We start from the raw sequence: 12,290 nt of genomic DNA on the forward strand, positions 1-12,290 counted from the left end.
TTTTTTAAAGCCTCTCCAAGTTGGTTTTTAACTCAGGAAAAAGTGGGGGTGGGGAAGGGGGAGAGTTCTCTGGTGCAAACACGTTCTCAGACGCTCAGCAGCTAACAGTTTTTCTCATCCCATGTAAGCTTATATGTGAAAGGTTTTTGTTTTTGCCCAATACTCAGTTACAGAGGGACATTGGAATTACAGCACTCAATCCACTGGTCCTGCTCTCTGTAAGTTTTAGGGTACTTGGTGGCAGCCTTTTTGAACCTACCGATAATACCGGATAGTTTTAGGAGAAGCCTAGCCAAGCAGCTCAGCAGGGATGATTCAGCATTTCTTTTCCTCACATGAGCTTGATCTGAGACAAAGGCTTTAATCTGCTACTGGGCCTATCTTGTTTTCCTTTTAAAAATAAGTTGTAGGAATTTACAGTTAAAGTTGTACTGAAGCCAGTTCTTAAGAATATTGAGCCACAGGTTGTGAACTGTCTGGAGTTGTTCTTAATCTCTGGCATGAAAGAGTTTGCTCTGTTAGGTGGTGTTGCTGTGCTGCCCCATAATCTGGGTGTTAGAGTTGTTCAAGTGAAGAGGATTCTGTTTCAGTGCAGAAAGCTAGACTTTGGTCCTTCCAGTCTTGAAGTTCAGTGCCAATGGCAGCTTGATATATGCGTTAGACAGATGCTGGGCTCCCCCCACCCCACTGCCTCATTGATTCTGGCCTTGATTTCAGAACGGGATGCAAAGGCTGTTTGATCAGAGTGATGAAATCTTCCGTGCAGAAACCCTTCTTGTTGCTTATTCCAAAGCAAGGAAGAGGTTTTCAGCACTTTGTGTACGGGTGATGATTTCTGGAGAGAGACCTATCCACGTTCACCTTGCACCTTGTCTGTTGGCAACATGGTGGGGACCATGTTGTTGTTGCTGCAGTGCAGATGTTGTTGTTTTCAACTCCCATAACCCCCAGGCAGTGGCCATGGCAGCTAGGGATGATGGGAGTTGTCAATATCTGGGAATTCCTGTTACAGGGAATACTGCTGGGAAGAAGTGAAAGCCCTCAATGGCCCCTTTTCTTCTTCATAACTGGCCTGATATTTGGTCTTTGTAGTGTAAAACCTCATTTGTGCAATAGAAAGGGCTAACCTATCCAGTAATAGACCTGAATGAGGTTTATCCACAGGTTTCAATCTGTGGCACTCCAGATGTTGTTGAACTACAACTCTCTTCACCCCCAGCTATAGTTTATTGTGATGGGATGATGGGAGTCGTAGTTCAGCAACATTTGGAGTACCACAGACTGCGAACTCCTGGTCTACAAGAAATCTATTTATACGAGTGTATGTAAATTGTTCTGCAAACATTGATACAAAGATTTGAGAAATTCATGAAAAAGTATTTTAATTACCCTGTAGTCATGTAATTACCTATGTGATGTGAAATACGCTTCCTAAAAAGACTTACCTCAGCCCCAGGCCTGCTGTCATTCAAAAGGTAATGTAATACATTCCTTTTCAGAGAAATATTTGATATGAAGAACGTATGAATACTTGTACTGTACACATGAATTTTTCAGTAGTTAATTTTTAAAATTGGTTTTAATGTGAATTTATTGTGCTTTTATTTTGTAGTCATATTTATGAGCTGCACTGAATTATATGGCAAAATGTGGTATAAATGTTAATTTTGAAATTGAGGAGCTGCTGGAAACTTTCAGTGTGGTTTTGGTTGTGGTTAAGAGTTTCTATATTTTTCTCTGCCTCAATTGCCTTGACTCCTTTATATTTTGAGGACAGGAAAAATATTACACTTTTATGATTCCACCATTTTAGTATATTTAGGCATCCTGAGAAATTTGGTGAAATTAGTTTTTGCCAGTCATTCAATATACACAAGTTTTTACTTAATTTTTTTTTAACCCACCAACTTTTATGTTAATAGCACTTGTTTACATCACAATGTTATTTGTATCTTTTAACCAAAAAGAGTCATTTTGGGGCTTGAATCCAATTTGTCCTGCTTGTGTTTCACCTCTTCTCTTCTCTTCGGGCGTACTGAAAAACTTGATACTCTTGAAATACAGCTTGATCTGTAATCTCTGTGTTTGATGCATTAGGTCTGGCTCAGTGTACTGAACTCTGCTGGCAGCTAAGAGGAGAAGCCGGAAAGAGACAAGTTCCCAGTGCAAAGGTTGCTTTGCAGCATAACCTGGGCATTGGTGGTGCTGTAGTAGTAACGCTTTACAAAATGGGCTTTCCTGAAGCTGCAAGGTGAGCTTTAATTCCCTCTCTCTTTTTTGTACAAGAACCTGTATTTCTCCACAGTACTGAAGGAGTAGTAATTTAGTCAGCTAATCTCTGTTTTCTACATGGTACTATATCAAGACAAATGTAATATATGCCTAGATAGCTTTATAATCTAGGCATTTGTTTGATTTAGTTCTATACATTTGTCCTACGTTCATACTGAATTAAACAAGTAGGCCGTTGGGAATCCTTTTTTTTATTTTTTTAAAGTGTGTTGATTTTTAATGCAAAGCCCTTATTCAGCAGTTTGTTTTTATATTAAAGGACAGCTACTATGGTTTCTACAGCTACTGGAAACTTTCATTGTGGTTTTGGTCATGGTTAGAAGACTTTTTGTCTTAATTGTGTTCTCCAAAATCTGGTTCCATGCTGTCCCTCCCCGCAAATGCAAAAGTAAATAGCTAAAAGAATATGCAGAACTGGCAGTTAGAACAGGATCTAAAAAGCTAAAAACAGACAATGGAAGTTGTGCAAAAAATGATGAGGGAAATATGCCTTTGAAATATCGTAGTAGTTCTGCATAAATGGCAAGGAAAGTCGCTTTCAAATTCCTCTGCATACAGTTCTTGTGGCCTTTTTTTTTTTAGCTGCTGATAAATCCGCATAACTTTGAACTGATTGTGGTCCAAAGGCAGTTAGATCTTGACTGTGTCAGCTGCTTAAGGATAATCTGTGGAAAGTAAACTATAAGTTATCATTTTCTCACGTCATCTTTGCTATCTAGAAATGCACTTTTCAAACACTCTAGCATTTTCTAAATGCATATTTGCTAAGAAGAGTTGAATAACTTAAATGTTAGTATATTTGCTTTCTGATGATGAGGCTGACTGGAGATCCTTTTTATGTAGCAGTCTGGGTTTTATTCCTTTTGAGTTTTATGGAGATAAGGGGTCTTGAAAAGTTCTTTCCAGTCAGTCAGTACTTTTGAAAAATAGAGAGAAGCTTCCACACAACATAAGCACTTTTTGGAGATGTTTAATGCATGTGAACATGCATGAGAGAAATTCTAATGGCTATCATTAGTGAGAATAATTGGATATTATTGGTAATGAGGCCACACTTTAAGGAATCTCATTTGAACCCTCTCTTTCACAAGTGTATGTACTCACACACCTGTGTATGTGTTCGTACATATTGTCATCTCTCTGTCCAGTCAAGCTGGGCAGTGGCTATTATTCAGAAAAGCAGTAAAAACAATAAGCACCAATAAAAGCCTATACAATAAACATCAAAAATACTCATAAGAGCTAGGTTTTTACATGATGTGCTCTGAAACAGATCCTCTGTGTCTGTCCTTCCCTCAGAGCAAGATGGGCCTTGAGTAACACTGTGGTGGCAGATGGGAGAGCGAGGGGCAGCTTCAATTGGAATCTGGGCCAGACTCTTCTCTCCTTTCTGCCAAACAGGATGGCTCTGTGGTGGCAGCTGAGGGAGGGACAAGTTTTACTCCTTTGCACTCTAAAGCCTTGGGATTGTTTTTAATGAAAGGCAGTATATAAATTTGTGTGTGTGTTTGTATATATGTGTGTGTGTCAGGGGAATTTGCTATCTTCAGCTCAGTACAGCTTTGTAAATACCTCACTCTAGTTTTCTTTCAAACCATACTCTTTTATGGGGCAAACATTGGAAGGCATGTTGCAATATAACTTGGTGTGTGTGTGTGTGTTTATATGCAGAGTCTACTTTTCAACAAATGCCATGATAAAGTAGTTTACCTAGCAAAAGGAATGAAAAGAACTGCACTGGCTGCCAATATGTTTCCAGGCGAAATACAAAGTGTTGGTTATCCCCCATAAAGCCCTTAACGGTTTGGGCCCCGGGTTTTTAAGAGAGCGCTTCTTTTGTCATGAACCCTGCTGCCTGTTACGATCTGCTGGAGAGGTCTAGTTACGGTTGCCGCTGGCTTGACCGGTGGTGACCTGGGACTGGGCTTTCTCTGTGGCTGCCCCAGGGCTTTGGAATACGTTCCCCACTGAAATAAGAGCATCTTCTTCTCTGTTTTTTTTTTTTTTTCAGGAAGACCCTCAAGACTCACTTGTTCTTGCAGGCTTTTAATTGGAATTAATTTTAATAACTTCTTGTGTTTTGTGGATTTTAATCTGTGACTCTTATATTATGTTTACATTTTGTACACTGCCTAGAGATGTATATATCAGGCAGTATAAAAATATGATAAATAAGATGGATCTCTATCCCAGAAATGCTCACAGGTGCACAAGAATAGCCACTGGAAGGGCACTATGCTGGATTGAACTGGGTTAGTTGCTCTTCCCCTGCTAAATATGAGGGAGCCAGTCACCTTAAGTGGCGCAGCAGGGAAATGCTTGACTAACAAGCAGAAGGTTGCTGGTTCATATCCCGCTGGTATGTTTCCCAGATTATGGGAAACACCTATATTGGGCAGCAGCAATATAGGAAGATGCTGGAATGCATCATCTCACACCACGTGGGAGGAGGCAATGGTAAACCTCTCCTGTATTCTACCAAAAGAAAACCACAGGGCTCTGTGGGCTCCAGGAGTCGGCACCGACTTGACGGCACACTTACTTTTACCACTTCAAAAGGTGCCTCTTTGCCCAGTTAGCAGAAGTTGCATAGCAGGCTCCCAAAGAAGAATTAATCCATCGTATAAAAACAGTGGTTTGATACCCCAAAGTTGCAAGAGTAAGAGCAGGAGAGTGAAAGGAGAGGTGGAAAGAGGTGAGGAGGGACTTAACATGCAAATATTGTGTTGTGGTATGATAAAGTAATCCTTGACAGGTATGACATAAACTGTGAAAAAGTTCCCCCACATCATATGGCTGCTAAAGTCTGGATTGTCTTGAAGACGCTAATCTTATAATTACATATAATAGCTATGGTTTTTCTTCACAGTGTAGTACATAGTGTTTGTCTTGCAAAACTAGAGAAGTGAGGTTTGTTTGTTTGGATCCTTTCCCACCCTATACCAAGTACTCAGGGTAGGTTGCATGATATCCTTATGCCAGTGCTTCTCCTGTCCTATTCATAATCGTGTGAGCCAGTCTAGTGACTAGCTCAAGTTGAATGTCGTGGCTAAGCAAGGATTTGGACCTGGGTTCAAACCTAAAACTTAATTTTTAAAGTTCCTTTTCAGACTACAGAAATTGTTTAGATTGTTAGTACTGTACTAACCTTATCTCTCCCCCGCCCCCCAGTGGCTCTCTTTGGTCATATAATTGCAACATTATGTTTTTAAGAGCGTACTTGATCATCCAGCTTAGTTACATAACTGAAGCGTTGGAGTTAATATTGGGTAATTAGGGGAAAGGTAGCTGGCTTTCATAATTGTAAAGTGAAAAAAACATTCAGAATTTTACAAGTGCTATCATTATTGTTTGCTGATGATTACTGTTAAAGACATTGTGCTGAGATTAACTCTAGTCTTAATCAGCTAAAATGCAGGATTTAGTGTATTCATACTGTATAAAGCAGGCCTCAACAAATGTTCCTTGACTCTAGGAGGCAACCCCAGCATTTAGGAGCCAGACTGCTCTCTGTTCCATGGCAGGGTGGGGGTTGGATGGGCAGATTCACATGGGTGGAAGAGCACATAAGGACCTGCTTTACTCATGTTTAAAGGTACCACTCCCCACCATGCCTAAATATTCGTGCACATCCCTAGTTTGTTTCTCCAAATAGTAATACAGTAATCCTTGGATGTGGAGAATATATGAAATATCTGACAGGCAGGATAGAGCTTTTTCCTGCTGGGTCCTGAGCACGATTGAAGCTCAGCCCTCTTTCCCTTCCTGTCTCTTTCCCCTTTTCACTCCCCCCAGCCCACCACCTAGTAGAAAGCAGAAAGAATGACGTTTGTGTCCCACTACTTGGCAGGATCTTCTGATGTGACTTACACTTGCTCATACACGAGCTATATCTGGAAACTAGTAGATGAAGCCAGGATCACACTTGTTATACTTGTGCAAGTCATTGGTTAAGCCATGTTAATTCATCGGTTTGTGTGGGTGAATATTATTTCTTGAGTTTGAAATAAAAGAAAGATACATATGCATGATTTTACACACACCCTTCTTACAAGAGAGCAGCTATGTTAGCGTTGGTGGTTTAAACTATATTTACCTGACTGACATTAAATGACTTTCGGCATTTCAGCAATCGGCAGATCCAAGCTATTCCCACCAGTGCCGCTGTTGATGGGTTTAAGGCACATCTTGTCTTCAAAGAAATAGAAAAAAAACTTCAAGAGGTATGCAACTTAATAAAACAAGCTTATTGATTAGGGCACAATTATATCTTAAAACAATGTGGTAGAGGAGAGCTGGTCTTGTGGTAGCAAGCATGACTTGTCCCCTTTTGCTAAGCAGGGTCCACCCTGGTTGTATATGAAATGGAAATGTGGTGTGTGAGCACTGTAAGATGTTCCCTTTAGGGGATGGTGCTGCTCTGGGAAGAGCAGAAGGTTCCAAGTTCCTTCCTGGCATCTCCAAGATAGGGCTGAGAAAGGTTCCTGCCTGCAACCTTGGAGAAGCCGCTGCCAGTCTGTGTAGACAATACTGAGCTAAATGGACCTATGGTCTGACTCAGGATATGGCAGCTTCCTATGTTCCTAGTGTGGTGGTTTGTAAACCGTGTCTGAAATAGACTTTGGAAGTTCAGATTGAGCTTTGCAATATTAAAAATTAAAAATACTTTGACCTTTGCAACTAGAACAGTAGCAAGCTTTTATTAACACAACATACATCTGAGAGATGGGGTACCAGTGATTAATCTTGGAGGTCTGGGTTCTTGTGATGGAGTGAAGAGTTTAACTTTGACACTACAAGGCTCTGGTGTAACATCTACCTGGGTTTCCCCTCTCTTCCATGTGAAACAACATGACAGAAACCTCCTAAATGGGAAAATGTTCAGCCTACCCCTACAGGCAACCTCCCCTCTCCTGGAAAGCATCTAGAAAGAATCCCTTTTGCCTTGCATGCATGTTTCACAGACATCCACATGATGGGTGGTGTAAGTTAGTATTCTAGCAGGTTACAAGGCTCCCATGAAGAATGGACTCCAACATCATGATCCTCCTAGTCCAGCTGGAAAGCAGATAATAGCAATAGTCTGGCCAGACTATAAAACAGGTGGAGGTGAAGAATAACTGGTTGGGAGTAGACAGTGTCCTCTGGCACAAGCAAGATTCAAGGAAATCTAGTGTTCACATGCTTTTCACTGTGGAAACTGGTATCATCACATTTATCCCCAGAACTAAAACCCCCACAGAGCATAATTTCAGAACTGGCCCTCGGTTTTGGCATAACCTAGCAAATACTAAGAGAGCCAGCGTGGTGTAGTGGTTAGAGTGCTGGACTAGGACCGGGGAGACCTGAGTTCAAATCCCCATTCATTCATGATACTAGCTGGGTGACACTGGGCCAGTCATTTCTCTCTCAGCCTAACCTACTTCACAGGGTTGTTGTGAGGAGAAACTCAAGTATGTAGTACACCACTCTGGGCTCCTTGGAGGAAGAGTGGGATATAAATGTAAAAATAAATAAAATAAATACTGACTTCCCATTTTCAATCCTCACACTGTTGTAGACAGTTGTTAGTTCATTGTCTGTGCCTCATGTTAAGACTTAACAGCCCTTAGAATCCTAAACATGTTCCTGGTCAGCAACAATACAGACTTGTTTCTGGAACAGACAGTGATATCTTTACACAGTTTTTCCCATAGAAGCCCCAAACTCTTTGTCTTGCCACATGTGAAAGGAAATGTGAGTCATGGGGACTCTGGCATACTTTTTCAAAGGCAAAATAATATACTTAAATTCAATTGATTTTATAAGAAAAATCAAAGGGTTGCTTTGCACTGAAAATTTGTTTAAGCCAGTGGCTTCAAGTTGCTGGCATGTGTTAGTGTCTTCTCCCTACTTCATTTTTCTAATTTAATCTAGGCTGTGCCAGCAATCTGATATGAGCAGTGAGGGGAAAAGATTACATGGGCTTTGGCCCAGAGCTAAAATTATTTTTCAAATAAGTAATAGTCTCCTTATACTGCTGAGTATCATTATGTAGTCTTTCAACCCTGGCACTCTGTAAGCATCAGATGCTGTGATACTTCTCCTTAGACTTTCATCAGAGGGCAGATCCACGTAGGCATAGAGAGGCCACACAGGCATTCCTGTGGTTGCATCACTTCAAACTACAGGTGGGGAAATAGCATGCTTGAATGCTAAACCCAGCCCCAATTTTTTAAACTCTCGCATAGAAAAGAAGTATGCCATGGGCAAGAGTTGTAAGTTTGCTTCCTTCACCAGTTTTCTCTGCATGCATTTATTGACCATTGTTGTAAGCCAAAGGCCACATCTGGAGAGAGAGCCTGAAATTAGCAAAGTAGTTTGTTGCCTATCTGTTTATAGTTATACAGAGTGGCTATAATCTAAAGGACTACATGACTGCTTGCCCAGCTAGGTTTGAGATCATTATTTTCTTAAAGGGTGACTGCTGCATCTCCTGAAAAAGGGGTATTGAAGTTATATGGTAGATCAATAAACTGGGGATTGGGATAAGTATTGCAGTTTGAAGAAGAAATCAAAGTCCTGCTGGGCTTATACAAGACCTAAAAGCCTTCCTAAGATGAATACCATATTTGGAGGCATCCAGGTTTTATCTGCATCAAATTTTTAGTTATTTATTTAAAATATTTATAACCCAACCCCTCCAGTACACTAGTGCTTAGGGTGGCTCATAAATTCAGTAAAACAGACTATAAAACAACATACAATTATTAGAAATTAACTTGAGCCTCAATTCAAACTTAAAAGAACCAAAAAAAGTAATGTTCAATTTATGTTCAAACTGTGACAAATAATGTGAAACCCTGTTATGTCCACTGTAATATGTAATTGTTTTATAATTACAGGAAGGAGAACAGTTTGTCCAGAAGATCGGTGGTATTTTTGCCTTCAAAGTAAAAGATGGCCCTGGGGGTAAAGAAGCAACTTGGGTAGTTGATGTGAAAAATGGTAAAGGCTGTGTGGATGTTAACTCAGGTTAGTGCTGTTCACTCCTCCATCATAAAATGTTCTCTTGTAGCATTTTATTTTCTTTATTTATATACTGCCTGATATATACATCTCTAGGTGGTGTATATACTCCAAATTACAATATAAAAATTAAAACACTCTCACAGAATAAAAACAATTTGGAGTGAAACAATTAAAATTATTTCACAGGATAAAAACAGTTGAATAAGATGGTATAATGGTCATGAAATATGCCTCCTCCAAAGAACACAAGCTTTTCCCCAGAACCTCTTAATTAATGCATAAGTAAAATAAAACATAAAACAGATGCTAAAAGCAGCAAATGTTTTGATGTAACACAATCAGCTTCAGTGCTATGCAGAAGTGGCTGAAACGTGCTCTTAAATACAATAGCTCAACATCATGACTCAGCAAAACTAATGTTAATTAGCCAATCCTGTTATAGTGTCAACCAGTCCTTTAAAAAACAACAACAACCAACCAATGTCTCATAAGCAGAGGGAGAGACTAAAAATTCCCACCCTCACATAATAGGAAGGGAGAGTAATAATGGGAGGGAAAGAGTACTCACTCAGTAGCCAATGAATTTCTACAGTTGTTCTACAGTTGAATTTCTACAGTTTGAAATGGGTATAGATAATCAGTTTCCTCCAGGACTTTCTGGAGCTTAGAGGCCACCACCCTCTTGGTCATCTTGCCCAATCATGGGAGATGGGCCTATAGTTGCCTAACTCTGTGTGGGGTCCAATGTAGGTTTCTTCAGATATGGTCTAATGATAGTCTTCTTAAGACAAAGAGGCATCCTACCCTTCCTCAAAGAAGCATTTATGATGTTTACCAGACCCTCTCTGCCAATCTGATTGTTAGCTAAAATAAGCCAAGTTGGGCAAGAGTCAAGAGAGCAGGTGGTAGGATACACAGTCCAAAACAGCTTGTCCACGTCCTTGGGAGTCACAAAATGAAAGTGATCTAATCTGAGTACATAAGAGGAGTTGTTGGATATCTACATAACAGACTCTGCACTAATTGTAGAATCCAATTCGGCCCAAATGTGAGAGATTTTGTCCGTGAAAAAATAATTAAAAACATCATATTGGGTAACTGATAGTTCTAAATTTGGATTTGAGGAGGAGAGGCCTTGTATTAGCCCTCTCACAACTCTAGATAATTCCACTGGACATGAACTTGCAGATGCAACGGGGGAAGAAAAGAATTGCTTCTTTGCCACACGTAGTGCCAGAGCATAGATCTTCAGATGTGCTCTATATTGGGCCTTGGGAAGGCCTGCTCCTCTGTACAGCTTTCACAAACTATATAACAATGATACTGGTGAATTAAACTTGTGCAAGTCATGTTTCCACATTTTTGGACTGGCTCCAAAACATTTGACACCCCCCTCCACCTTTTATTTCATTTTTCTTGGTTTCCCTGCAGTTTTATTGATGTCTCACTATATAAGTGGTTCTTAAAGTGAGAGGTATGAATTTTGGTAAAAATAGGGCAAGTTCCTCTCAGGCCTAGGCATTCCAGTCAGTGCAACATGAATGACTGTATAATCCTCTCCAGCCCATCTCTCCAATTTCTCTTGAGCTTGCTACAGGCCATGCAACAACCACCCTTTTTCTCAATATCTCCTTCCCTGCATTCTCAAGGTTAGGAATTTAAATGGGAGGAGGAGGCAGCGCCCACCCACCCCGGTGGGGGGGAAAGGTGAAAAAAAATTGTGCTGCGCAATATTTCTTAAATTGGTGTGTGAGAGTGAAAGAGAGTTATGTCCACACACTGCCTTGATTCTGCCGCCCAGGACTAAACTCTATCCACTTGATTATAAACATTAGAGGGGAAACTGTTCAGCTATCATAATTCTTCCGAATACCACAGGGCTAATTTTGAAGCCGGTCGGAGATTATACTTAGGACCGATTGTGTCTGCTACCATGCAGTTTGTTATTCCAAGTTTGCACCATAGCATCAACAGAATCATCGGCAGAGCAAACTCAAAACCCTTCCAAGGCTTATTAAATCCCATTGGATCCAGTAACCTTATCGGGTGGACCAACCTAATGGGTCCTTCATCCCTACAGAGGTGGGTTGTGGTTGCAGGTCCTACCTTAACTAGATGGTGGTCCATCCATGACATTGGGGAAATAACAGGAGTCCCCACCCATGGAATACCACCCTGACCAGAATAAAAGACAAAATCAAGCATGTGAGCAGCAACATAAATCAGTCCAGAGACCACTTGGGATAGGCTCATAGTTGTCATGGTCACTATGAACTCCTGAGCCGCTCCTGACAACCCAATCCCAATAGTGAACATTGAATTCCTCCACCACCAACAATCTGGACAACTCCAGTGCCAACCCTGCAAACAAGTCTGTCTGCTCAGTTAGGGACTCAACGGTGTGAACTGTACATCTACAGTAGTCCCAATCTTTCCTTGGTCCCTAGGTACAGACACTCAATATGGGATCCTGGTAAGGGAGACAGTGTCCTTGTAGACCACAGCCACACACCTCCCCGCCCACATCCCCTCACCTACTCCACCACAGAGTATCCTACCGGGAGAAGCTGGGACCAGACTGGACCACTAACCTCCTCCGACCAGGTCTCTGTAATGCATAGCAGGTCAGCTCCCTCACGCAAAGTCAAATCATGGATGATTCTCACCTAGTATTACAAAGTAGCAAGGTGAGGCTTCATGGGAGATTGGCACTGCTCCCCAAGTTAAAAGAGCTGATAGATTCCAGTACTGTAGGTGTGGTGGAGAATAGCAATGACTTTAAGTAAAAGGTGTTGCATTAGACTCATTATTAAGCCAATCAACAAGTTACAATGTAAATATGCAGATGAGTATTACAGGGTATGATCAGTTGCAGATTCCTATCTATGGACCAGATTCTTATCCTCTGTTGCTCCAGTTCTAAGACGTCACGTAGTGTCCCAGATGTCATGGAATGCCCAGTGTGATCCTTAACATTCATTATTATC

The 12,290-nt window shown here is 40.9% G+C and overlaps 1 protein-coding gene across 2 annotated transcripts in view; it reads left to right on the forward strand.

Moving 5' to 3' along the window:
* SCP2 (sterol carrier protein 2) overlaps nt 1-12,290 on the forward strand; it is a 51,826-nt gene that overhangs the window by 34,077 nt on the left and 5,459 nt on the right. For both annotated transcript variants that reach the window (XM_053244586.1, XM_053244587.1), the window contains 3 exons: nt 2,098-2,251; nt 6,422-6,515; nt 9,177-9,306. In XM_053244586.1, coding sequence (XP_053100561.1) covers nt 2,098-2,251; nt 6,422-6,515; nt 9,177-9,306 — 378 coding nt within the window. The remainder of the gene's footprint in view (nt 1-2,097; nt 2,252-6,421; nt 6,516-9,176; nt 9,307-12,290) is intronic.

The sequence above is a fragment of the Hemicordylus capensis genome, chromosome 4 (genome assembly GCF_027244095.1).
Source record: "Hemicordylus capensis ecotype Gifberg chromosome 4, rHemCap1.1.pri, whole genome shotgun sequence".
Lineage (NCBI taxonomy): Eukaryota > Metazoa > Chordata > Lepidosauria > Squamata > Cordylidae > Hemicordylus > Hemicordylus capensis.